The sequence below is a fragment of the Theobroma cacao genome, chromosome 1, assembly GCF_053813885.1.
Source record: "Theobroma cacao isolate CCN51 chromosome 1, ASM5381388v1, whole genome shotgun sequence".
Classification (NCBI taxonomy): domain Eukaryota; kingdom Viridiplantae; phylum Streptophyta; class Magnoliopsida; order Malvales; family Malvaceae; genus Theobroma; species Theobroma cacao.
The window spans coordinates 40,795,799-40,823,332 of NC_142639.1; the positions used below are offsets into that span (position 1 = coordinate 40,795,799).

A 27,534-nucleotide genomic window follows, 5' to 3' on the forward strand; every position below is an offset into this window, starting at 1 on the left:
CGTGGGGTTGGCGTTACAACAAATCGCGGATTTCGCTCCATGAAAGGGAAACAATACGTCCAAACGACGTCGATTTGTGACTCTTAAGCAGTAAACTTGAAGGTAGCTTGAGCTGCACGCAGGCTCCTAACGGTCATTCGTTTGTAAGCTTATGCAATATTACAAATCAAACCCTAAAGTTTGGAAATTTTTCAATTCAATCTGAATTTATTAAATTAATAAAATAAATGTAGTTAAAACGATTGGATTATTTTAATTATGCAATTAATTTGAAAGTAAACGTAGTTAAATCGATTAATTCAATCGATTTTTATTGTGAATTTTTTTTTCATTAACCAAATTAATCAATTTAGATTTATAAGCATATAAGTAAGTATAGTTCATATTTGAGTCATTTCTTCTGTTTTAATGTTTTTAACCATGTTTATTAGAGCATTTTAATATTATTAAACTTATAATATTATTAAGATTTCATGATTTAATTTTATTTATTTTTTAATTATCATAGAAAAATAAAATTAAAAAATTAGTCTTGAATGAATCAAGACTCGTAACTCCAAAAATTTTGTAATTTATTCACCGATTAAATAAATCAACATAATTCTGTTAATCAATTCATCGGCTCATTATTGAATTTTATCAATTCGATTAATTTTTAAGTAATATTCAATTATTAAAACTTTTTATTCAAATTAACTTCATAGACCATTTACTCACTCAAAGAAAATATAGAGAAGGAGAATGCAAATCTAAAGTTAATATTTATGTTTATAAAACCTATTTAAGGAGAAATTACATTTTAACTTATTTGTTATAAAAATAAAAAAATTAGTTAAACATAATAAAATAAAAAAATTATTTAAATATTTTTAAATAATTTAAGAAATTCTTTAAGTATTGTGCTTAAAATTTTGAATTCATCTTAATCAATAAAATGGACCGCAGTCATTCTAAATATAAGATAAAATGGCCATATAAATTAAACTATGAATGCAGTTCACACTTCACAAGAACAACTTTGGGAACATAGAAAACACAAACTACATCGGTTTTGTGGCTTTTCAAGCTTATTTAGATATACATTATCACAAGCTTCCTTGAGCCTCTTCACTTTGACTCTCTGGATTCAACTACATCTTCAGGCCCTTGCTCCCTGCATTTTGCAGCATGAATTGAAACCGATTGGTTGACATTGTTTCCAGACATTTTCACCAAAATATACTGTTAGTGATGGTAGATTATACTTACTAGAGATAGCCTTTTTCCTTGCAGCACTTAATAGCTCCATCAAGCATTTCTTCAACCCCATATTGAAATTTGAATCCTGTATCCATGAGTTTCTTTGATGACAAACCAGGTACTTTCATACCTTGGACTTCTGCTAAGGAACTGCCCAGAAAAGAGGGAATTGAGGAAACTCTGCTGGTAGTCCAAGATTATTCTAACATAACTTTGAATTATTTGAGAAATACTTCACTCACTCTGCTGTTGGAATTGGGAACTCTGGGTACTTGGCAGAAAGAATTTCAGCCAACTTCTGAAGACTGATTGTGTCCGAAGAACAATTGTATCTCCCTTTTGCATCAGGGTACTCAAGCAGGAAAATATGTGCCCTTGCCACATCATCAACATGCACCATTGATGTATTCAGAAGAGTAGCATATTCATGCTGGTTCCCTGTATAAATATTTAGTTTCACTGAACTTGGTGAATATTCCCTACTGAAATTCAGCAGAAACAGTTTTCTAAAGCCCAATTGGATGCCTATTTAGGTTGAACAGAGCAATAAAACTTGTCCACATAACTTAATCGAAAACCTAACCAATTGAAGAAAAGAGTTTTGCCTGAAGCAATTAAAATGGGAATTATTCATGGGAAAATTAGCTTGTACCTAAAACCAGAGCCAATGTCGTGCGCACTGAGCCAGGGAACTTGGGGCAGATGAAAGGACCAACAACAAAAGTAGGAATCACTGTCACGAGATCCAGTCGATGGTCTGCTGCAAATTCAAGAGCTGCCCTTTCTGTCAAAGTCTTGGAAATCATGTAAGAACGTACGTGCGGGTCCAATTTTTCTCTAACCAAATCCACATCCGTCCAAAAACTCTCATCCATCATGTCCAAATCCTTGTTGTTGAACAGAACTGCGGATGCACTAGAAGTATAAACAACTCTCTTTACAGTTTTTGATTTTAAGCATGCCTTCACGATGCCTAGCGCTCCACTGATTGCCCTTTCGATTACTACTTCCTCAGGTTCTTTGTTCTCGAAATCGACAGGAGTGGCAACATGGAGGACTCCCTTGCATCCTTCAATGGCTGCATCGAAACTGTCCGGATCATTAAGATCTGCACTGAAGATTTTGAGCTTTTCGGCTGCTCCTGGCAGACTGGTGAGGAAACTGGTGTCTCTTCTGTTTTCTGGTCATAAGTCACATATTAAAAGATTCAACTATGTAAGCAGGGCTGCTGCTAAATGGCCTGATGAACATCCTAGTGTGCTGAGCTTATTCTGTCAACCCAAGGTGCCGCTTACCAAGAAGGATGGAAGGAAACTAAGGGTCTCTATTGAATGGAAGAAACCAGAACAGTGATGAATGAAGTTCAATGTTGATGGGGCTGTCAGAAGGTCACCGGAGGTCAATGATGCAAATACAGCAAAATTTCTTGCCATTAGAGAAGCGTTCCTGATATTTGCAGCCACTGAGTGGAAGAATCATATATCCTTGGCGATTGAAAGTGACTCAGTGAATGCGGTAAGCTGGACAAACTAGCCTCAAACGACTCTATGGAAATTGAGAAGATGGGTGTTGCGGATAGAGAAACTAAAGAAAGAGGTTAGCAGATGGGAAACTATTCACATACGAAGAGGGCAATCAAGTTCATGATAAGTTGGCTAAAGAAGGGGTCAATAGGCAGCAGGATCTTCTGCGGATATATGGAACTGGTGAGGAAAATTCTAGCTAGTGAAGTATCCGACGTCTTGCGATCTGTGACCGGATGGCTGGTGTTCTGCTCTTGAATTGATGATTTTTGTGCTACTTGATTGTCGGTTAAAGTTTTTGTAGATTTTTAAGGGTAGGAAGGGTCTGGTTCTATTTTGTTCTGCTGCCATGACTTGATGTGTTTTGTATAGGCAAGATTGTGCATGTATCAGTCATGCGAAGTGCATAGTTATCCGATTTTTGTATAGCAGGTTCTTGTGGGTAACTGGGAGTAAGATTTGGAGAATACACCTGCTTTTTGTGCCCAGGTATAGCCCACAAATCACTGATTCTTTACTGATGTCTTTTGAAGGGGATTTTTCCATCCTTCTTTGCAATGAAACTACAATCTTTCAAATAAAAAAAAAAAAAAGATTCAACTATGTGGTTTGTGAAAACAGCTTGATACACCTAGGAACACCACCACCCTTCAGGAATTTTAAGAAAAAAAATGGAAAGATAACACAACTAAATAATTCTCTGCAGAAAAGCTTCATTAATCCAACATAAATCTTGTTTCTTTGTTCAATACTAATTCTCTCACCCTGAATTTGATATATAAATTAATCTGTCCTATAATTTGTAGGCCTCAAGAGAAAATAGTTCCTCTTTGTTATTAAAAAATTAAATGGTGTTCTAATCTTATTAACTTTACTCTTTACCTGGATCAGCTCTAACAGTGGCGTGCACAGAGTAACCCTCTTCAAGAAGCCTCTTGATCACCCATGAAGCTATAAATCCAGTACCTCCAGTCACACACACGGTTCCTTTATCTCCTTCCATTACCCTTTACTTCTCTTCTTTCAAAGCACTCTCTCGAAAGATTTAGGCCATATATTAATTGTGAAATGGCAACATTAGGTGAAATTCACATCATCCTTCCTCCTCACGTGGTTCAGGTGGTCCTTCATTGTCCACGTGCACTTTGCTGGGTGGTGTTTGCTCAAAAAGAAGAATTACGATTCCCCTCTTTACTGGCTGGTGATATCTTGTCGCTAACAGCAAGTCTGCAACTTCGGAGAAATGTACAATTTGACCCTGATTTGTCAATGCGTCTGTAATGACGCTACTATCCTTTTACGGTTAAGAACAAGAAAATTAGAGCCAACCATATCTGGATTTAGATGATGCTTGTTGACATTTTATTTGCTTTTCTGGGAATGCTAGCCACGAACCTAAACTTGATTTGATTAAAATATTCCTCAAGCCCATGAGCAGAGTTCTTCACATTTCAAGAATTAGTATAATAAAAACAAGAAATTATGTCAAATACTGGAAGTATGATTGATTCCAATATCAATCAGGCCTTCATATTGCCCAACAATTGCTTCAATTCCCAGATTTAGATCTCACCGAGGAACAAATTCAGCAATATCGTGAATTCCTATTGATTTTGTAACCTGATGCCAAACTATCTACAATACTGGAGATGGTAATTCTGCTTACTAGAGAAAGCCTTTTTCCTTTGCAGCACCATTCATTAAACATTTGCTCAAAGTCCGCATCCAAGAGTTTCTTTGATGACAAACCAGGCTGTTTTTCTATCTTTACTTTCTTCTTCTAACTGCCAAGAATAAAACAGCATAAACAGTTTTGCTTTTGATCTCAAGATTAAGATGACACAAGTGCAAATCACTGAGAAAAGTTCATAGCTTTCTTTATTTCTCATTGAGTAAGAAACAACTTCTTTTTCTTATTCTTTTTAGTTTTGTTCTGAACGTTGATAAGAAAAACTTAGCTGCATACAGTTGTTCACAATCGTCAAGACATGAAACACGGCAGGAAATACATTAATTTTACAGTTATTTGACCAAAATAATGAGCTTTATGAACCTTGCCACTAATGCTTCCTTCTTTAGAATCCTAAAATCTTCACATGAAGTGCATCTTCATCCCTCAACTGATTGAATCATACATATCCTGAAGCACTTGGTCCTCGCAATCTAACAAATTGGAAACAATTAATCAGTTAAAATCGTTGCTGAAGATTTCGTACCTATGATGTCAAACTAGCCATGAAAGAGTGCTGTAATTATGCTTACTAGAGAAAGCCTTTTTCCTTGCAGCACTTGATAGCTCCATCAAACATATCCACAACCCCATAGTTAAATTTGAAACCCGAATCCCGGAGTTTCTTTGATGACAAACTAGGCATTTTAGTACCTTCAATTTCTGCTAGGGAACTGCCAAGAATTAAAAAAGTTTTTTAAAAAAAAATCGTCCCAAGGTTAAGATAACATGAGTTCTAAATTATAGAGAAACGGCTGGAGTCAAAAAGAAAAAATGCTTTTTCTCACTCTGCTGTTGGAAGTGTGAATTCTGGGTAATTAGCAGAAAGAATTTCAACTATTTTTTGAATAGTTACTCTGTCTGAGGAACAATTGTATCTCCCTTTTGCCTCAGGATGCTCGAGCAGGAAGATGAATGCCCTTGATAAATCATCAACATGCACCATCTCTACATTGAGAAGAAGACTATACTCATCCCTATTCCCTGAACAGACACCAATCTCACTGTTTTAGTAGGTGACCCGAAAAGTTAACACTAATTTTGTAAGGATTTCTGTGATCTGTTGAATTTTTGTCTCTGTAAGTAAGAATATTTCCTGAAGCAATTAAAAATATGAAGGAAAACATTGATAGACTTGTACCTAAGACCGGAGCCAATGATAAGCGCACTGCACCAGGGAACTTGGGACAGATGAAAGGACCAACAACAAAAGAAGGAATCACTGTCACCACATCCAATCCATGCTCTGTTCCAAATTCCAGAGCTGCCCTTTCTGTCAAAGTCTTAGAAATTACATAGGAACTTAGGGACGGATCTAATTTATCTCTAGCGAAAGCCGCATCAGTCCAAAAACTCTCATCCATCATCTCCACACCTTTGTCGTTAAACACAACGGCGGATAAGCTAGAAGTGTAAACAAGTCTCTTCACTGTTTTTGATTTTAAGCATGCCTTCATGATGCCAAGTGCTCCATTGATCGACCGTTTGGTTAACACTTCCTCAGACTCTTTGTTTTCGAAATCGACAGGAGTGGCGAGGTGGAGGACTCCCTTGCATCCTTCAATGGCTGCATCGAAACTGTCCAGATCACAAAGATCAGCTGCAAAGATTTTGAGCCTTTCGGTTGCTCTTGGCAGGCTGGTGAGGAAGCTAATATCTTTTTTGTTTTCTGGTCAGATATCACAGATTCAAAAAGAGAAAATGGTAAAAACTCTGTTTTAGGCCACAAAGAAAAACAGAGTTGCAGATAACAATAAAAGGATGTGTTTTTTACCCTTACCTGGGTCAACTCTAATGGTGGTATGGACAGAGTAACCCTCCTCAAGGAGCTTCTTGATCAGCCATGAAGCTATGTATCCGGTACCTCCCGTCACGCATATGGCTCCTTTTCCTTCTTCCATCTTTCTATACTTCAATTCCTTCTTAGCTCTCTCTAAATGCAGATTTGCATCAGATATTAATTGGCTAAATTCAAAATATTCTTGGATATTTAGTTCAATCAAGAGAATATATTCCTCTATTAATTTTGCTAAAAAATAATTCTCTCTCCCTTGCGGATACATACTGCAATTATTTTCTTTGTTAGTGGTAGTTAACAATAACACTACCTGCCCCTCCAACCACCACACCTCTGTCCTGTCATGATCAAGGATTCTTTTCTCTATTATTATATCTTTTAATGATTCTGGATTATTATTTTAATTCCAAACGGTTTCGACTTCATCTTTGAAAGTATACCTTCTACTTCTGGGGATATCCATGACAGTGTACTTCGTTCTTTTATTTTAAAATAACAATTAAAAGAGCTTCATTCTTATTTATCCTATTCTGTCTCAAGCAAAGAAATATGCTACATGAGTTGAAAAGTACAAACAATAATCCCAGAAAACTCAGGTCATACTTCATGACAGCACAAGCAGCGAAGCATGAAATACGACAGAAAATACATTAATTCTCTGGTTATTACACCAAAATTTAAGAGCTTCATGAACCTCTATGCTAATACTTCTTTCTTTAGAATTCAAAAATCTTCAAAGGAAGTGCATCTTCATCACTCGGCAGATTGAATCATGTATATCCTCAAGTCCTTGTTCCTGGCAATGTAACAAATTGAAACAATCAGTTAACATCGTTCCCTTTTAGCACCATGATGTCAAACTAGGCATGCTAGAGAGCGGTAATTATGCTTACTAGAGAAACCCTTTTTCCTTGCAGCACTTGATAGCTCCATCGTACATATCCTTAACCCCATACTTAAATTTGAAACCCGAATCCAAGAGTTTCTTTGATGACAAACCAGGCATTCTAGGACCTTCGATTTCTTCTAGGCATCTGCCAAGAATTAAAAGAAAAAAGTTTAAAATTTTTTTCTTTTTAGTCCCAAGATTAAGATAAGAAGAGCTCAAATTATTGAGAAAATGCCCAACAAAAATAAAACTTTACTCACTCTACTATTGGAAGTGTGTATTCTGGGTAATTAGCAGAAAGAATTTCAACTATCTTCTGAGCAGTTACTGTGTCCGAGCAACAATTGTACCTCCCTTTTGCCTCAGGATGCTCGAGCAGGAAGATAAATGCCCTCGCCAAATCATCAACATGCACCATCGCTACATTCAGAAGAAGACTGTAATCATCCTTATTCCCTGAACAGATATCAATCTTACCGTTTTAGTAGTTGACACAAAAAGTTCATACTATTTCAGAAAAAACTCTGTTGAATCAATATCAAAACAAAATTTTAAGTTGTACCTAGAATCGGAGCCAATGCTGCGCGCACTGATCCAGTTAACTTTGGACAGATGAAGGGACCGACAACTAAAGGAGGAACGACCGTCACCAGATCCATTCCATGTTCTGCTGCAAATTCAAGAACTGCCTTTTCTGTCATAGTCTTGGTAATCGCATAAGAGCTTACGTATGACTCAAGTTCTCTAACGTAATCCACATCAGTCCAAAAACTCTCATCCATCATGTCTACGTTCTTGTTGTTGAAATACACTGAGGCAATACTAGAAGTGAAGACAACCCTCTTCACTGTTTTTGATCTTAAGCATGTCTTCAGGATGCCTAGTGCTCCGCCGACTGCCCTTTGGGTCACTACTGCCTCAGGTTCATTGTCTTGGAAATCCATGGGAGAGGCAACATGGAGAACTCCTTTGCATCCCTCAATGGCTGCACCGAAACTCTCCAGACAACTAAGATCGGCTCTGAAGATTTAAAGCCTTTCATCTGCTCCTGGGAGGCTGGTGAGGTAGCTAACGTCTCTCTTGTTTTCTGGTCATATTTCAGTAGCAATCATGACTTCATGAGTGGTAAAGTTTGACTTAACTCTGTGGTCTCATATTTAAGAAATTGAGAAATCCTATCCACCCCTTGTTTTTGATCTGCTGGTTCTTATAAATAGATTGAAATGCAACAACTGACACTAAAGGAACTGAAATAGCTAGTCACAAACTACTAAACCAGCAAGAGCAAGGATTGCTACGCATCTCCGTCCGGTGATAATTTCAATCCGTCCAAATACCAAACCTAACTCTGCTCACTTGTTCAACATTTTCTCAACCTGAAGTCCTAATTAATATTCTCAATTACTCCGTCCAAAAATTTCTACACTTCCAAAAACAAATGGGTTGGTTGGTGCACTTGTACAAATAATTTACACACAAACATTTATTTCATTGGTTAGTGCATAATCTCTCTACTAAAAGAGTCGAGTTCGAATCTCCCCTCCCTAATTAAAAAAAAAAAAAAAACCTATAAGTCAATTATAAACTAGCATGGTTTCTAGATTAATGTAGAAACTTATTAAGTTCCATAATTGTGGAGTTGTCAAAAGTAGAAAAATAAACCCAACTTGAATACTTTTTAGTTCTTACAAGAATTAAGGGACATTGAAATATTTGTATACTTTTCCGTCATTAAAGTACTATTTTATGTTCATTCTTTTTTCACTTCAAATTTGGCAAAAGTCAGCAGGACGCACGGCACGATGGAGGCATGCTCGGACAAATGAAGGGTCCAACAGCCGAAGGAAGAATTATGAATAACCAATGCGCATGACATTTCTAATCCATGTCTTTTGGCAAATTCTTAAGGCTAGCTGTCTTTTTGTACCATGAATTTGGCGTGCTTATTGTATACAAACTTGCTGCTTTCGCATAAGGATGATAGTGGATAGGATATTCGTAGATTTTGAAATTTTCAAATTTGAACTCGATTAAAAATTAATACTTAATATAAGAATCTTATTGTTAATACTCATAAAAAAAATTGAACTTGAATTCAAACTTGAAATCGAAATATATTTAAAATTAATTTATATATTATTAATGAAAATTAAGTTAAATAGTATACAAAATAAAATTTTAGTATTAAAAATTATTATTTATGATTAGATCAAGGTATTATCTTATAATTATTATTTAAATTCATAACAAGTAATAGTTTTATTATTCAAACTTTATCCAAATCTAATTATAAGATACTCTAAACTTATTTAATCCATCGGATCAATTAATGTAAGATATCCTATTATAATGTACATGTTTTCATCCCTGCTTCTTGCTCAAATAAATATCACTCCTTGTACTTAATTTCATCATGTATGATATTAAATAGACTTTTATTTTTTCTTGAATCTGTATGCCTCTCCCACTTATCTTAGTAATCCTTTCAGTACTGCTCGATGATTTTTTGTATGATGAAATGGAGGTGAATAATATCATTTTCTCTTGGTTTCATGAAAATTTTCTTTGGCTCTTTGAGTATGTTTGGCATGATTTTTTTTAACTTAAAAGTTATTATAAAACACTTATAAAAAATAATAATTTTTAAAATTAAATTAAAATTATTTAATAAATTTACTTTTTATAAAGTTTTATTTATAGATAAGTAATACGAAAGAAAGGCTCCCAACCCACCCTCGAACGGCCTTTTTCGAAGCTAACAGGTTGATTAAGAACCTCATTCAATATTTGGAGCCTGTCTGTGCTGCCCTTGGCCGGTCTGCAAGGCACCCCATGTCTCTCTCGATATCTGCCGGTCCAGTTTGTAAATCCAATTGGGCTTGCGGTGAAAATTAGAATTAGAGTCCTCTTAGGGCACAGCCCGAGTTTAGATGATAACATTCTAATAGCACGTTTGGTATGGGGAATAGCTATGCTATTCCCCTTCTATTCCTGGTCATTTTCTACACCTTCGTTTGGTTACAAATTGGAACACGGAATACGGGTGCCGCAGGAATAAAAATTCCATAAAGCTGGCTTTTAGCCAGCTTTATCTATTCCCTCCCCCACCCCCCGTAATATCTATTCCATGTCTCATGGAATAGCTATCAAACATGTAATGACTAAAATGCCCTTACCAAATGTTGGGTCCAAAAAAATAATTTTCTTCTTTTTTTAAAAGGGTTTATGAATTTACATTTAATCTATCAAAAGACATAATTTACAATTTTTTTTAGAAAAAAATGATTCATAATATATGAAAATGATTCATAATATATGAAGAATTGGCTTAAAAAAAATCTATACACAAATTTAATTGATTATGATAGATAAAATATAATATAATTAAATTATATTTTTAAATAATTATCTATTTATAAAAATATGTGATTAAATTATAATTATTTTTAGTAATTAGGAAAAAATATAATTATGATGGATAATTATCTTTTGGGATAAATGTGTATTTAAATGATAATAGGGATAATTTTATTTTTTTATGAAAATAATTGTTAATATGGTCAAGGGTATTTTTGTCTTTTTATCACATATTCCTTTCTTATTCCAATCTTATTTCTACCAACCAAACACTGTGATAAGTCATAATAGCAATTCCTGTTCTATTCCATTCACAATACCAAACAAAATAATAACTATTCTATTCTATTCCCACTTTATTCTATTCCCACAGAATAGCAATTCTATTCTATTCCTACCTATTCCGCGAACCAAACGTACAGTAAGAGTGAGTCTAGAATTTGGGCGTTTTGTAGGCTGAAGCCATGTTTATCACACGATGTTCCGTGTTCGGGTAGACCTTGCTTAACCCAAGCCAGGAGCATGCTTCTCCACTGTGGATGAAATTTCATCTTGTTCGGGTTTTTTGGGTAAAAAAAAATTCTTTCCTAATGTATGATAAAATATATTCTATTAGGACTTGAAACCCAATTAAAAGTGGCATTATGAATTCTCTTATGGGTAGTATTGCACAAATTTATGGAAAGATAAGCATTAACCGAACTTCGTTCTTATTTATTTATTCTATATTCTGTCCCATGCAAAGAAATATGCTATACAAACAATTATAAAAAAAAAAAAAGGCAGTCCACACTTCACGAGGACACGAGCATCGAAGCATGAACTACAGCGGAAAATACAATAATTTCCTGGTTATTAGACCAAAATAATGAGCTTCGTGAACCTCGATACTAATACTTCTTTCTTTAGAATCCCAAAATCTTCACAGGAGGTGCATCTTCATTCCTCGACAGATTGAATCACATATATCCTCAAGCTTTTTGTCCTGGCAATGTAACAAATTGAAACAATTAGTTATTTTTGTCGTTGCTATAGATTTCATACCACGCATGACGTGAAACTAAGAATGCTCGAGAGCGGTTGTTATGCTTACTAGAGAAAGCCTTTTTCCTTGCAACACTTGATACCTCCATCGTACATATCCTCAATCCCATACTTAAATTTGAAACCTAAATCCAATAGTTTCTTTGATGACAAACCAGGCATTTTTGTACCTTCAATTTCTTCTAGGGAACTGCCAGGAATAAAAAATAAGTTCAAATTTTTTTCTTTTTAATCTCAAGATTAAGATAACAAGAGTTTAAATTATTGAGAAAATGCCCGAGGAAAAAGCACTTTACTCACTCTGCTATAGGAAGTGGGAATTCTGGGTCATTAGCAGAAAGAATTTCAACTATCTTTTGAATAGTTACTGTGTCCGAGGAACAATTGTACCTCCCTTTTGCCTCAGGATGCTCGAGCAGGAAGATGAATGCCCTTGACAAATCATCAACACGAACGATGGCTGTATTGAGAAGAAGACTGTAATCATCCTTATTCCCTGAACAGATATCAATCTTACCGTTTTAGTATAGTTGACACAAAAAGTTCATAATATTTCAGTAAATATTAAATAAATAAATAAACAAAATTTTAAGTTATACCTAGAATCGGAGCCAATGCTGCGCGCACTGAACCAGTTAACTTCGGACAGACGAAGGGACCGACAACCAAAGGAGGAATGACCGTCAACAGATCCAATCCATGTTCTGCTGCAAATTCAAGAACTGCTTTTTCTGTCAAAGTCTTGGTAATCGCATACGAGCTTACGTATGACTTAAGTTCTCTAACTTAATCCACATCAGTCCAAACACTCTCATCCATCATGTCTACATCCTTGTTGTTGAAATACACTGAGGCAATACTAGAAGTGAAGACAACCCTCTTCACTGTTTTTGATCTTAAGCATGTCTTCAGGATGCCTAGTGCTCCATCGATTGCTCTTTTGGTCACTACTGCCTCGGGTTCATTGTCTTGGAAATCCATGGGAGAGGCAACATGGAGAACTCCTTTGCATCCCTCGATGGCTGCACCGAAAGTCTCCGGATCACTAAGATCTGCCCTGAAGATTTTAAGCCTTTCATCTGCTCCCGAGAGGCTGGTGAGGAAGCTAACGTCCCTCTTGTTTCCTGATATATTGAAGCGCCAATCATGTTTTGTAAAGTTCATAATGAGTTTGTTTATTTAAAGCACTCATTTTTTTTAATCTTGATAATGTGAAATATTGAAATATTATGAAATATTAATATATGTCCAACAATATCTCAGTGTAATAATTTCAATCAATCCAAATACCAAACTAACTCTCCTCACCTTGTCAACATTTTCTCAACCTGAAGTCTTAATTTATATTCTCAATTACTCTCTCCATAAATTTGAACACCAAAAAAAAAAAGCATTGTTTTCAATTTCGATTAAACTTGCAAAAACTAGTCTTACCTGGGTCAGGTCTAATAGTGGTATGAACAGCGTAACCCTGCTCAAGAAGTACCTTGATCAGCCAGGAGCCGATGTAGCCCGTCCCTACTGTGACGCAGACAGTTCCTTTATCTCCTACTATCTTATAATCTCCATATCTCTTCCTTCGAACTCTATCAGACTCAGTATTGTTTGTTTTGAGATGTAAGTTTCCTTTTAGCATCTTAATATATATATTGTGGTGAGTAGAAACTTCCAGTCCCACGTGCACGTTTGGAGTTGAGTTTTTCTCCCTTTTCCAGCCTGCTTTTGGGAGTCACAGCCATGCTTTTCTTGACCTGGATAGGTGTTCTTTCGACTGGTTGAAGTGTGAAGGCGTATACAATGACGATTGACGACACAAGTAATCAATATATTACGGCATTCGTATTTTATTTCAGAACATAACTATCTTTTTTTTCTTAATGGACCATTAATAGTGGATTTTCACTTAAGAATTTAATGTTAATTTTTTTTTTGTAAGGTATAAGTCTTTCATTATTATTAATTTCAATAATTCATGACTAACACTTGTCTAGTAAGAAAAAAAAGACAACTCCTTTTTTGGACATGTAATTCTAGAAGTTCAAATGTCGTATTAATTCTACATGAACAACCCTAGGAAATTCTTTTTAGGATCCTAGCTAGGTGGGTAAGCGCTGAAATTGACCACGCCAAATTCCCAATCTCATGGCATCTAATTATTCAAAATTAAGAACCCTTTTTTCTGAGGAATATTGTTACTTATTTCTAGACAAATTAGTACGATTTCTAGAATAATACTAGAAACTAAGAAGGGTCCAAAGTTTTGGAGTTGCCAAATTTGATTGTGGATTTTTAGAAAAATAACCCAACTTGGAACAATTTTTAAAATCAGAAAAATATATGACTTAAGCGACATTGAAATTTTTGTACACGTTACATCTAGAAATTTTTGTGACAAATAGGACCTAAACAATCCCTCTCTCTCTCTCTCTCTCTCTCTCTTTACACTTTTACAGCATTGAATGGCTCTATCAAAGATTTGGTGAATACTTTGATTACGTAAAAGTACTTGAATCCTTTAAGTGAAAGGATTTTATGAAATTAATTTATTTCTGTACAGTTGGTTTTTAGAAAAACGATCACTTGATGTTAAGCATTTCTAATTCGGGATATTCGATGTGTGCCATTCTCCTTTTTGCATTTGATTGTTCATGAAGAGTCTTTGTCTTGTTAGACATCATCAACGTGTACTTTAATGAAGGCATGTTTGGACAAATGAAGGGCCCGACAGCCAATATTGTCCACGGGAATGTGCAATATGAAAGAAAGAAAGACTCCCATGCAATGCATCCTTGAATGGCTTTTGCTTTTAAGCTGTCAGGTCGACTGAGAAATTCGGTTTGCAATGCATCCTTGAATGTTCAAATTCGGTTTGCAAATCCAATTGGGCTTCTAGTGAAAATTTAGAATTAGAGTCCTCTTAGAGGACAGCCCTAGTTTAGATGAAAACTGATGAGTGGGTCTTAAAATTTGGGCGTTTTGTTGGCTGAAGCCTTGTTTATCACACTATGTTCCGGGTTTGCACTGGATCTCCCTTAACCCAAGCCATCCTTCTCTATAGATTGAAGATGAAAATTTAGGATTGCACATATTGAAAATTTACTCACTCTGCTGCTGGAATTGAGATTTCTGTATAATTAGTGGAAAGAATTTGAGCTATCTTTTCAAGAGTTATTGTGTCTGATGAACAGTTATACCTCCCTTTTGCAATTGGGATGCTCAAGCAATTAAATATGTGCCCTTGACAAATCATCAATGTCAACATTGATACATTGAGACTACTCATCAACGCATCCTGGTCACTAAGATATTGAGTTATGATTTAAAAATTTGTTGACATGGTACTTTTAACTAAAAAATTTAACCATTAATTTGAAGTCTTGAATGTAAGAAAGACAACTTATATACCTAGGATTGGAGCCCATGATGAGTGCTAGAACCAGGAAACTTTGGACAGATGAAAGGACCTACAACCAAGGAAGGAACAACTGTCACCAGATCTAATCGATGTTCTGCTGCAAATTCAATAGCTGCCCTTTCTGTCGAAGTCTTGGAAATCACATAAGAACTTCCTAGTGCCCTTTTTTTTCTAACCAAATCGACATCAGTCCAAAATCTCTCACCCATCATGTCTACATCCTGGTTGTTGCGCAGGACTGCGGCAGTGCTAGAAGTGTAGACAACCCTCTTGACTGTTTTTGACTCTAACTCTCTAAGCATGCCTTCAAGGTCAATACTGTCTCGGGTTCTTCGTCTTGGAAATCAACGGATGTGGCAACATGGAGGACCCCTTTACATCCCTCCACGGCTGCATCGAAACTGTCCGTATCACTAAGATCTGCTCTGAAGATTTTAAGCTTCTTACCTGCTACCTGTAGCCTGGTGAGGAAGCTAATGTCTCTAATTTTGTCTTCTGTTCACATTATGCACCATGTCTTAGTAGATTTTGACTGAGCTCTTCGTGGTCTCATTCTTGGTGTTATGATAATTACACAATCTATTTACTTAGAGTTATTATAACTCTAAATACTATTGAATGGACATCTTCTGCCCGAGTTTGTGCCCTCTCTGTCCCGCCTACCAAATTTTGTCACGTTGCATAATTAACTTAACGTTTCCGTTAGACAATTTCTCCCAACTCAATACCAGATTTTTCTGTCTTCTCTTGATCTGATTGATCATGATGTGTTTTTGCCTATGATTGTCATGTTTTCTTTTTGATAGTTGTCTGTCTTTTTGCTTCTCCGGTCTTTTGATTTTTTCTTCGCTTGCTTGTATTCTGTCTTTTTGGTTCTCCTATGATTACATGTTTTCTTTTTGATAGTTGTCTGTCATGTTTTATATAGCAATGTAAGGTTTTTTGGGTTACATTATGTTTCATTGAAATGGGAGGGAGCTAAACTTGTTTCTAAGAATGCTGAGAAAAAAAGGAAGTTTATTGTTAAATATAAAACCAGAAGATTTTAATTCAGTATTATTATCTAGTTACGATAACGGTATATTTTTTAAATAAATAAACAAATTGCAATTTGAAGAAATAAGAGTGCTGATTTAAATAAATAAATAAACTACGCGCGTTAGTATTGAAGACATAAGAGTACTGATTTAAATAAACAAACAAACTGCAATAGTATTTACATAATAACGTTAATGGTTCCTTAACCCCCAATCATCATAATTAAACTCCTTGAAGAGCAACACAAATCAACAAACAGGGATATATATAGTGTCGGCTTCGCAATATTCATTCCCATGCAACCGAGATCATGGAATTGGCGAGCCCCGATTCCTCAAAAGTTAATTTACTATCATAATCCAGAGATTTTGAAGCTCCTGGTATCGGCTGGGTCAAGCGGAATGGCTTTGATTCAGCTTCACCAAGTTGAGCATAGCAGAATGACCACAGTAGCTGTATTGAATCAGTACGGAGAAAATTTCTCTGCACCCTACGTCCACCAGGAAGACGGACTCCAACCCTACATAGGAGGCTCCTATCACCCTTAGGTTCTTCAGGCAGAGGTGGATATGTAGGCTTCTTAGTTGAGCATGGTTCCTCCTTGTCTTTCACGTTCTCCAAAGAAGCTGCTACTGCTCTTAACATTTCCTCATCTTCCATGGTTTCATCTGTTGACATTTTAACTCTTTGTTGTGGAGTAACTGAGCTTCCTCTTGGACGTTTAAGAGACAGAGTTGCATGATAATCCCTTGGGCCACCATCCATGAATCGAACCAGGTCCTCCAGCAAACTCTCAGGTTCAACCATTCCACACCGGGAGCGCATTTTCTCTCCGGTGATTGGGTCAATAACGAGCACTACAGGAATCGAATCTAGTTTGTAATAGGTGCAAACTTTCCTGCCCTCACTTGCATCATCATACGCCTGCCAGAAAATGAAGTTGGTTTTAATGGTTTGAGAAACTGTTTCATTTCCCCAGGTATCTCGATTAAGCATATGAGAGCTGAACTCCTTCGTAGATTGCAAGTTCACAACGAGCCACTTGTCCTCAAGAGATGCAGCAGCTTTTGCGTTTCTAAATGGTCCTTGAAACATCAAATGGAAAGGAGGACGATATAAAGAGGCAAGATTATCTCGAGGAGCATCTACTGTGGAAGAAGCACCTTCATCTGATTGCCAAACCCCTGGGCGTATCGTTTCCTCATCAAAATTACGGAATTCTTGGGGAGGATATCCCAACCTTGATGCACCATGTAGCATTGCATCATCATGAAGTGTCTCCCTTACTACAGGTAAAGGAGGGCGTACTGCATCTCCACCAGTGGATCCAACATTATCATGTTCGTTCAACGCACCAGAATTTTGATAGGCCCAAGAATCCATATTTTCCGCTTGTCGAGACACTGAAGACGATCCAACCACACCACCTTCATTACCCACATAAAACAGCTGAATAGCTTCATCCAGCTTCCAACTTGTTGCCTGCAAAAACTGCGTGGCGGTTTCGGCAGTTTGACCAACGGCGATCTCGAGAAAGGAGGAGACCATTCTCTGCTCATCAGTCGCAGACAATATTCCCTCCATTAGGTCAGGCTAGAGAGAAAAAAAGGGGCTAAATTTGGAAGAATAAAAAGACAGAAAAAAAAAGGAGCTAAATTGTGTATGGTCTATGTTACATAGAGGTACGAATATATATAAAATTAATCCTAATTTTAATTTAATTTTGATTAAGTAACCGTATTTGAATATAACTCTAATAAAATACTATAATTGTATAATAACTCTATTTAAATAATTTATATAATTTTTAACATTTGGAAAAATGAAGTTTAACAAACAAAAAGAACTGAAATAGAAGTAAACCAGCAAAAGCAAGGATGGCCGTCGCTGTCCTGTAAAAATTCAAAACTAACCCTATTCAATATTTACTGAACATTTTCTCAACATGAACTTAATTTATACTTATTTTTAAATCTCAATTAATCTGCCCTTTACAAAATGATTTTGACCTAGCTATGTCAGGTCTATCAGTGGTAATGGACAAAGTAGCCCCGCTGAAGAATCATCTTTATCAGCCATGACGCTATGTAACCCGTCCCTCCCGTCACGCAGACAGTGAAAATATCTCGTTCCAAATCTCTCTCTTAATTTCTTCCCTCTTAAGAGAAATTGCTATTTTGCTTCAATGGCAGTTGTGAAATGTGAATTATATAAATATTCATCTTCCTAAGTTTATAATTTTTCTGGTCATCCTTGATTATTCTTCCATGTGCGCTTCACTGTTTAGTGCTAATTTTTCTTCTTCCATTTTCCTCCAAGCTTTTGACCTGTCTTAATCAGAGTCACCATCGGTTTTACCTGTTTTGGTTTTCCTTTTACTCGTTGCTATGTTGGGATGGATTGCTTTCTTTTGGTAAATCTTATCACAATGACAATGGAATACGGCAATACGTAATAAGGTTGATGACAAGTATATATGCATGGATTTTCAATTTAATTATCATTAATACGGCAAAACCCTGATCGATAGATTTTTATTTTGATTATCCTTATCATTATTGACAGTACTTGCCTCTTGCTTCCCGAATAATTTTATGGTCATGTAATTCTTAAATTTCAAATCTCACGTTAATCCCACTAATTTCTTTTCTTTTGTAACTTGTGGAGTAATTAAGTATACTTTTGGAAAAATGGTGCTTCAATAATCTAGTCAAATTTGCAACCAGCTTGTCCCTGGGACATCCCCGCACTAACTTTCCAGATCCCACCTCTCTCTTTCTCTTGCTTTTTGACTTTCTTTAGGATTAATAAATAGAGACGTATATGAATAAATTATTTGTTAAATTTTAAGTATTTTTAATTTTAATTAAAAATATTTGAATCTTCCTATCTTAATATATACCTTAGACATTATTTGTATACTACCCAATCAATAGCCTTCTTTGTGAGAAATTTTCTATTGCCCTCAGTCTTTTGCCATGATCTCAGTCAAACTTGCACCCTTAAGCAGTAATAGAATTATTTACACATACTATTAAATTTACAATTAATTGATAAAGAGCAATTTTGAAAAGAAATTTATCGTATCTCCAATATATGATCAGATAGTTTATCTCATTGTAATACTTTAAAGAGGAAAATCGATTACTTCTACATCATGATTTGTAATTATCTTGTACATGTTACATCTTCGAAATCTTGTGGCAAACATGACCTAAAGAATGCCTCTATCCTTGCAGCTTTGAATGGCTCCAGAGAAGATCTGGTCGATACTGTACTTAAACTTGAATCCGGAATTCAAGAGTTTTGTTGATGATAGCTTAGATCTCATCTGACCCTTAAAATCTTTTAAGCGACCGCAACAAAAAGATTAAACTAATTGGTACTGCTAGAAACATATGCAGTTAATTGCACAAAGAAATAATAGAAACTCACTCGATGGCAAGCAGTTCAAATTCGGGGTATTTGGTGGAAAGATATTCAAACATAGCATGAACCGATATATAGACCGATGAACAAATGTATCTCCCGTTTGCATCAGGATGCTCGAGAAGGAAGATATGGGCATTGGCCACATCATCGATGTGTACCATATTGTACGAACCGAAGAGATATTTATAATCATCCTGCTTCCCTGCACGATTAATTAGCCAAGGAAAGGTCAGGTTGAATCATGGAAAAGAAGTTACCAATTATAGAATGGAAGAAGATATCATGATTAATTACTAAAACATACCCAGAATCATGGTCAGCAAGATGTACACCGATGGAGGCATGTTCGAACAAATGAAGGGTCCAACAACCAAAGGAAGAACGAGGGTGACAACTTCTAACTCATGTCTTTCTGCAAATTCAAGGGCTGTCATTTCTGCTACGATCTTGGAACCCAAATAGGACATGCTTATAAGCTCGTTGCCTCTGCACAAATCTAGATCGCTCCATATACTTTCATCATTTACGCTTAAACCTTTAGTGTTATACAATATGGCTGCTGCAGTAGAAGTGTAGACAACTCGTTTCACAGTCTTGCAATTCAAGGATGCCTTTAAAATGCCTTGTAATCCATCCACAGCTCGTTTAGTCACTATTTCTTCAGGGTCTTTGCCCTGAACGTCCATGGGATGAGCAACATGAAAGACTCCCATGCATCCTTGAATGGCTGCTTCGAAGCTATCTGGTTGATTGAGATCTGCATTGAATATTTGGAGCCTCTCTGCTGCCCCTGGCCGGTCTGTGAGATACCTGATATCTCTGTTGCAATCTGTATGAAGCTAAAAGACATTAGTTGATTTTCTAATATGACAATGATTGGAGGATTAGGGGGGGAAAACAAAAACGCCATTCAAGGATTGAAAAAAGGTATGCCTGGTAACAAAACTCAAAGTGTGATCTTTGACAATGGCCGCGCAGCTTCGTGACAACAACAAGCTATCTCAAGCATCAATAAGAAACTTCATTTTAATGGATGTTTCTTGTTACAACATATTCTCGACCAATTATATATAGAGAGAGAGTTGATTTTGAACTTGTAATCCAAGTTTTTTCTTTTTGTTCGATCTTTGGGTACATGAAAACCTATTAAAATTGACATGCTAAAGTTTGGTTAAGTCTAGCTAAGATTTCTAGGAATTATGAAAAAGAAAAAGAAAAAGAGATTCATCAAACTTGTATCAGATGTTTGATTTCAACTTTGAACATCAGTTTTCTGCAATTGAAAATTCACATGTGACAGCCATAGCAAAGATGTTTTCTCCTGTTTTTTTTTTTTTTTTTTTGGGTTATATGAGTCAGTAGGAAACTCTCTAACTCACCTGGGTCTGATCTAACAGTAGCTCGGACAAAGTAACCATGCTCAAGAAGCCTCATAACCAGGCATGATGCTATATATCCTGTTCCACCTGTTACACAAACTATCCTTCCATCTTCTTCCATCTCTCTCTTTCTTGGTTCCTCTTCCTAATTTTTTGCTGATTTCCTTTCTTTTTCTCTGTTTGCTTTAGTTAACAAACATCTATCTAGCTCTTAAATAAGCCACAATTCTCCTTAGCTTAGGATCATGCAGAGGTTTTAAATACAATATCTCAAGACAGCAATATATCGTTAGCAATATTGTCCGATAAATATAATAACGTTGTTTTAAATTGATATATTTGTCATGTACAACCATTTTTTCTTTATTTAGAAAATGAGAGATGTCGGGTCTAATTTTAAGTAAAGATACATGTACTTATTATTAAATTAAATATTCAAATATAAAACATAAATACCATGCCCATTCTTTCACTTCCTCTTGTTTTTTTTTTCTTTTTTCTAATATATATATATATATATATATATATATATATATATATCACTATTTTCTTTTGCAAAGCATAATGAACTTTAATTAATTAAAATATAATGATCGTGTAATTAGAATATACTAAAAATTGCAAATATGATTATTAAAACTATCATATATGTACTATGACAGTTACGTGTAAATATGTATATATATATATATTTTTATTTTTATTTGAAAAGCATCATGGAATTTAATTAATTAAAATTTAATGATCGTATAATTAAAATATACTAAAAAATTGCAAATATGATTGTTACAGCTATCATATATGTACCATGATAGTTACGTGTTGATTATTTAATTCAATAATGATATTTTTTATATATATTGGTGGGACATAAACTAATTATTAGATGAATAAAGCTATCAAAGCTAAAATGGCATTTACTTAGTAATGGCATCCAACCTACTTTTATAACAATTATTATGAGGTGGATGAGAACTAATAAACTATTTCTGAATATAGCCCCCATTGATCTTGACATCTTTTCGTTACTAAAAGAAAAATTAGTAGATGTATCTTTACAAAAAGTTGATTAAAGTTGCTATTATTATACATTAGCATCCACTATTAAACTTCTGTGATTTGTGAATTAAAATCTCATTTTTTGAAATTTATTGTTAAAGTTAGTAAAAATATCATTTATTATGTTATGTTATATAGTATTAACTTGACATACTAGCATGTTATAGTGTGTGATAACGTAATATACTGATATATCATGATAATATAATCATACGATATTTTTACAGCATTATATAAATAGTAAATGACAAGTAACATTTTAAGTAATGACAATTAATCAATCTTTACTCATAAAAGCTCATTTATTTCTAAATAAAAATATAAGGGTTTGATATGATGCAATAGAATAATGAAGACCAATTTAAATTGGAATTGCCTTAAAAAAAGATTTATTTGAAAAAAATACTTATTTAAATTTTTTTAAATAGTTTAGGAGCATTTTGAAGTATTATACTTTTATTTTATTAGAATATTTCAAAATAAAATATTTTAAAATAGTTTTTTATCTTTTATATTAAAAAGTATTAAACTTTTTATGTTGTAATTTTTTTAAAAAATAATATAAAATATGTTCCTAAAGTCAAAAAAAAAAAAAAGAGGCAGAGAAAATAAAATTTGATTAATAAATAATGAATTTTTTTTTATCTTTGTTCAGGCAAACTTTTTTGGACAATGTTGCAGTACCCTTATCGTAATTCCCTCGAAGTTGCTTGAAACATTGAAATTAATCCAAACTTTACTTATGCAGAGAATTTTTGACGTTTCTCACAAAACCAACCTTCCATTTGCTTTGCTTGTTCCACACTCTTAAATTTTTCACGAGAAAGCAATTTGTCCAAGTCTCCGGTCAAAGAATAATTTCCTTTCTCTGTTTTTACCTTAGCAAGTGGCTTTAGCTTGATTAGATCCAACGGCAGCTTGAACAGCTTCACCGTGTTGAACAAGCCTAACTCCCCTATTCATAACTCATCATCACCCCCTCATTCCAATATGATGATACACCTTACTGGTTTGGTTGGTTTTTCCTGGACAACCTTACGAGTGTGTTGCATGTGCTGGACTGTTATTATAAAGTTAAAATAGAAAAAAAATTAATATTACTATTAGCGTTTTCCAATCTCACCAGAAATAAAAAAGGCATGTGAATATTATAAATAAGTGAATTTATAATTTAAAATTATTATATTCACGGAATGATGACGAGCAAGTATATTCTTTAACTTTAAAATATTTATATTTTGATTCGATTATAAAATTTAATATTTATATTTTATTCAAACTCGATTAATAATGCTTTTATTAAAATTTGAACTTGTTCTTGATCCGATTTTATTGAATTTAAACTAATTACGTTGGCAATTTTCTTTTTAAAAATAGAATCACTTATATTAGATCATTCCCAACAAATCCATGGATACTCAATCAAGTGCACCAATGCCGAATGCTGATTTGCTTTTATAGGGAACAAACAATGATGACTTGTTAGGACAAATGCTTAGTGGAAAGTTTGGAAAGTAAATTGTGTTTTGACTTTTATTATAGAATATATATAAATGATCTTCAAGATTTCCCTATTAACAGACTAATAGTAAAAATGAGCCAAATTTAACCCCAATAACCAAAAACCAAATGAAGTGTTTGTCTATAGAAAGCAAAAGATAATTACAAAGGAGGTGGGGTGGTGGCTTCTAGAATTATGACCAAACGAAAGTCTTCTTTCAAGTATATAGCAAGCTGTTTATTGTCTAAAGTAACAAATACATTTTCTTTATTACTAGTAGTATTTATTTAATTTGAAATAGTTGTTAAAAAATACTTGTCTCGTTAAATTTTGTTTATTAATTAAACAAAATTAGTTTTTGTTTAACTTTAATTACTTCTTGCCATTTTTATTTTTGGTCTAGGAGAGGGGAAAGTAGAAAAAGAAAAGAGAGAAAATTATTTTTTTCTCTCCCTCTGGTGTTCTGTCTAGCAACATGGATTCCACACTTTACCTGGAATCCCAAGTCCCAGTCTATATCAAATCCCATAAGCCCTAAATTCACAATCCCACCTTTATAAAACATTTCAGAAAAACAAAAAAAAAAGAACCCAGTTCCTTTTTTAGTTCTCTTCTTTTTTTTTTTCTCGTGACTCACCGTCGACTTGTTCAGGCTTCAGACCATTAACACCTCAGATTATTTCATCTTTTCGGTTGTCCGGACAACCTTAATTAGGTGTCTTAGTTTTGAAGCAGCCCAAAGCACTGTTATTTAAAATTAGAAAGAACAAAGGTCAGATTTTTAATCGTTTCTGTGTATTGTTCTGTTACCTGGTATTATGCATAGATCTGGAGCAACGATGGCGTGGAACGTGTTCAAGTTTTGTACGGCTTTGAGGGGTCTGGGCTCGATCATGATCCTGTTGGTTCTGGGGGTCGTGGGTGTCACATACTACTCTGTCGTTTTGAATAATTATGGCCCAGCTTTGTACGATGGTGGCCTTGATTCCATTACTGCTGTTGTTGTCTTGATCTTATTTCATTGTTTGGTATGTCTCCAGAATTAACTTTCTTTTGTTTTTCTTTGGTATTTCTTGTTGTGGGGTTTTGTTAGGTTTTTAGATATTGAGCCTCTGGATTAGAAACCTTGAAACTTAACATTTTTTTTTTTGTAATTTCACTAAAAATCTACATTGAAATCATGTTCAACTAAGAATTTTGTAAGTTAAAATGATTCTGGAAATGTTCAAGCTTGTGTTTGCTATCTCATTAGTTAGAGTGGTCTTCCTGGATCTTAAACTTTCTTCCTTTTTAACAGTAGATGTTATGAATCCATGAATTTTCATATTTCTTGCTAGTATTTGTTATACACCTGAAAAAGAAAGAGCAAATCCGAAGTCTTGTTAAAACGCAAGGCTCCATGTTGGGCCTTTTTTATATTGAATTTCAAACTTTCAATGCTAAAATAGTAATTTGGTTCTGGGATTGTGATTAATGTAATTATATTGCTAAAAGAATGTAAAAATAATGGATGATAAATATATGGTGGAAACTGACCCTAAATATGAAATTTTTGATGTGATTCTGCAGTTGGTGATGCTGTTGTGGAGTTACTTTTCTGTTGTTTTGACTGATCCGGGCAGTGTGCCCCCTAACTGGAGGCCAGCTATGGATGAGGAGAGAGGGGAGGTTGACCCATTGAATGGTTCAGAGTTCAACGGCTTGCAGTCAGACCCATCAAATCAAAGAATTCGGTATTGTCGGAAGTGCAACCAGCTGAAACCTCCTCGCTGCCATCATTGTTCTGTTTGTGCGTTCTTCATGCACCAAAATTCTTCATTTCTTTTTCTTGATTTGCTAATAGTAATTTTGTTATTATGATCAGCTCCTTATGAATTTCTTCATTTCAGGTGGGCGGTGTGTGCTGAAGATGGATCATCACTGTGTGTGGGTTGTCAATTGTGTTGGTGCACTAAATTACAAGTATTTCCTTCTTTTCTTGGTATGTCTGCTTTATTTGGAATTAGTTTCTCATACATTTATGCTTTCTAGGTCCCAGTTGCTTTGTTCATCTTAGCTTCAAGAAGATCCTATTTTCAATTCTCTTTTGGAAGCATAAATTGAGTTGTGAAGTGCTTCTTTTTGCTCTGACTAATTTATTCCATGCATTGAGTATAGTAATATAGGTTAAGAATTCAATTCATGAGATGTTGATGGAGCAAAGCTCCTGTTTTCTTGGCATTCCGCTGACTATGATTTTAAACCTTGATGCAGTTTTACACATTCCTGGAGACAAGTCTGGTGACTTTGGCCTTATTGCCACATTTCATAGCTTTCTTTAGTGATGAAGAAATACCTGGAACACCTGGCATCCTTGCAACCACCTTTCTTGCCTTTGGTATGGGCTGCTTGGACTTTTCTTGTGACCTATTTAACTTTGTGACTATGTACTAATGTATGTCTATGTTCCCTTGTCACAGTTTTGAATCTGGCATTTGCATTGAGTGTCTTGGGGTTTTTGATCATGCACATATCGTTGGTGGCTGCTAATACCACAACTATTGAGGTATTGTAATTCATCTTAAATTTTAGTACCATTTCATAATAGTCGGTGTTTTCAGTGTTTATGGTTATCATAATAAATGGGCTCAAATGTATGGACAAAATCTGTGATTTTCTTTTGAACAGGCATATGAGAAGAAAACTACACCAAAATGGCGTTATGACCTTGGTCGGAAGAAAAATTTTGAGCAGGTAACTGTTTTTGCAATATTGTTATTTCCCTTGTACTTTGACATGTATTTCTTGCATGAAAAAAACATTTCTATCAAGGTCATTTGATGATTGTTCTAGTCAAAATCAATTAAATCCCCTTGACTGTCCCATATGCCATTTCGGTTGTGTCCAGAACTTTTTCTTAAATGTTATGCTTGTAATTTTTGTTCGACTAGTCCTCGTTGTGTTTGCAACCTTTTTCATTCGATGCTAGATTTTTGAATATTTGTGCTAAACTATTACTTAGAAGTTGGAAGTTTGATTCTGTTTCCGGGTAATGGAGTTTGCAATCTTATAGCTGGCATTTCTGGCATGTTAATTGTCATCGGTGTACTCAAGTTCTGGTGTTTGTCTGCATGTAGGTGTTTGGAACAGACAAGCGATACTGGTTCATTCCAGCTTACTCAGATGAGGATCTACGACGGATGCCAGCACTTCAGGGTCTTGAATATCCATCAAAGCCTGATTTTGATTCCCAGGAGTTCTAAAAACCTCCTGCACGCCAGGAAATTTGGAAAATTTTCTTGTAATTATAGATACGGAATCCTCATGCATTCTTCCCTAGTATTCTAACAGGTATCAAACTGTGCAGCCACTTTCGGCTTCTAACTGTTCATTGCCACCGGCATCTTCATCTGGAAATAACAGTGGAGAGAGAGAGAGAGAGAGAGAGAGAGAGAGTATCAAGGAAAGCAGCATATGGCTGCGAAAATGGAGGATGGCTGATGGGCACAATTTAATTTTTTTTTTATGCACTAATTGTATTTTCGGAAATCTGGGAACAATAGGCATAGGGTGTGGAATGTAGCATTTCACGTTGTGATATTAATTTAGTTCTTGTAGATTTGTTCTACTGATTGGAAAAATATAGAGAGAATGCATTTGGATTAAGTATCTATTTTGTTTACGCTTCTCATTCATACCCCAAAATTTATGTGCTCATTTCATTCTTATCTAATGCATCAGCTGACAGATTTGATGAACGGTAGAAGGTTTTTGTTTTTGCCTTTCACGGTAAATATTGTTTCATTGAAATGACCGTTTATTTTGTAAACGGCCATTTTATGTTATTCAATCTAATTAAATAAAATTAAATATATTTTATAATGAACTAAGGCTCTGGCTGAAGTCTCTTTAGCGTATGATATTTTGTAATTGAATTGGGATAAGATTCAAGTTTAAAATACTTTATTAATCATTTTAAAAAATTTTAAAAATATATCAATATATTTTTTAGAAAAAAATCATAAATTTGAATGTTTTATCCCGGAAATAATTCTTCAGAAAGTAATTTCTGCAAATATTCTTTATTTTATACATGCTTTTTCTTAAAAATAGAATTTAGATTTCCTAAGAAAGTAGAAAAAAGAAATGAAA

At 34.8% G+C, this 27,534-nt stretch overlaps 5 protein-coding genes and 3 pseudogenes across 8 annotated transcripts; 1 reads left to right on the plus strand and 7 right to left on the minus strand.

The window, feature by feature from the left end:
- Window positions 1-957: 957 nt before the first annotated feature.
- Window positions 958-3,832, minus strand: LOC18614304 (vestitone reductase-like). Of its 2 annotated transcripts, XM_007051998.3 has the most exons (5): window positions 3,645-3,830; window positions 1,892-2,419; window positions 1,482-1,677; window positions 1,249-1,389; window positions 958-1,153 (listed from the first exon to the last, which is right to left on the minus strand). In XM_007051998.3, coding segments are annotated over exons 1-5 (987 nt in total). In that variant the 5' UTR covers window positions 3,766-3,830; the 3' UTR covers window positions 958-1,152. The 2 variants fall into 2 exon arrangements, with proteins under 2 accessions (XP_007052060.3, XP_088661358.1); XM_088805232.1 differs by lacking the exon at window positions 958-1,153 and having other exon boundaries at window positions 1,248-1,389; window positions 3,645-3,832.
- A 782-nt stretch (window positions 3,833-4,614) lies between these two features.
- On the minus strand, window positions 4,615-6,565 carry LOC18614305 (vestitone reductase-like). 2 transcript variants are annotated; one of them, XM_018121988.2, is made up of 5 exons: window positions 6,272-6,563; window positions 5,633-6,160; window positions 5,280-5,475; window positions 5,025-5,165; window positions 4,615-4,925 (listed from the first exon to the last, which is right to left on the minus strand). In XM_018121988.2, coding segments are annotated over exons 1-5 (1,149 nt in total). In that variant the 5' UTR covers window positions 6,555-6,563; the 3' UTR covers window positions 4,615-4,924. The 2 variants fall into 2 exon arrangements, with proteins under 2 accessions (XP_017977477.2, XP_088661354.1); XM_088805228.1 differs by lacking the exon at window positions 4,615-4,925 and having other exon boundaries at window positions 5,024-5,165; window positions 6,272-6,565.
- Window positions 6,566-6,802: 237 nt separating this feature from the next.
- Window positions 6,803-8,249, minus strand: LOC108662311 (vestitone reductase-like). Of its 2 annotated transcripts, XM_088805233.1 has the most exons (4): window positions 7,741-8,249; window positions 7,439-7,634; window positions 7,183-7,323; window positions 6,803-7,085 (listed from the first exon to the last, which is right to left on the minus strand). In XM_088805233.1, coding segments are annotated over exons 1-4 (720 nt in total). In that variant the 5' UTR covers window positions 8,123-8,249; the 3' UTR covers window positions 6,803-7,084. The 2 variants fall into 2 exon arrangements, with proteins under 2 accessions (XP_088661359.1, XP_088661362.1); XM_088805236.1 differs by lacking the exon at window positions 6,803-7,085 and having other exon boundaries at window positions 7,182-7,323.
- A 3,378-nt stretch (window positions 8,250-11,627) lies between these two features.
- LOC18614306 (vestitone reductase-like) lies at window positions 11,628-13,215 on the minus strand (annotated as a pseudogene).
- Window positions 13,216-14,679: 1,464 nt separating this feature from the next.
- Window positions 14,680-18,381, minus strand: LOC108661435 (vestitone reductase-like; annotated as a pseudogene).
- On the minus strand, window positions 16,160-17,616 carry LOC18614307 (plant UBX domain-containing protein 7 pseudogene; annotated as a pseudogene).
- A 739-nt stretch (window positions 18,382-19,120) lies between the features above and the next one.
- LOC18614308 (protein BRI1-5 ENHANCED 1) lies at window positions 19,121-21,076 on the minus strand. Its single transcript, XM_088802712.1, has 4 exons — window positions 20,844-21,076; window positions 19,769-20,293; window positions 19,471-19,666; window positions 19,121-19,391 (listed from the first exon to the last, which is right to left on the minus strand). Exons 1-4 carry the CDS (start codon window positions 20,962-20,964, stop codon window positions 19,247-19,249), a joined length of 987 nt encoding a protein of 328 aa, XP_088658838.1. The 5' UTR covers window positions 20,965-21,076; the 3' UTR covers window positions 19,121-19,246.
- A 2,913-nt stretch (window positions 21,077-23,989) lies between these two features.
- LOC18614309 (putative protein S-acyltransferase 14) lies at window positions 23,990-27,048 on the plus strand. Its single transcript, XM_018121994.2, has 7 exons — window positions 23,990-24,431; window positions 24,973-25,192; window positions 25,293-25,384; window positions 25,657-25,780; window positions 25,863-25,948; window positions 26,071-26,136; window positions 26,520-27,048. The coding sequence occupies exons 1-7, from the start codon at window positions 24,222-24,224 to the stop codon at window positions 26,643-26,645; spliced, it is 924 nt and encodes a 307-aa protein (XP_017977483.1). The 5' UTR covers window positions 23,990-24,221; the 3' UTR covers window positions 26,646-27,048.
- The last annotated feature ends 486 nt before the right edge of the window (window positions 27,049-27,534 follow it).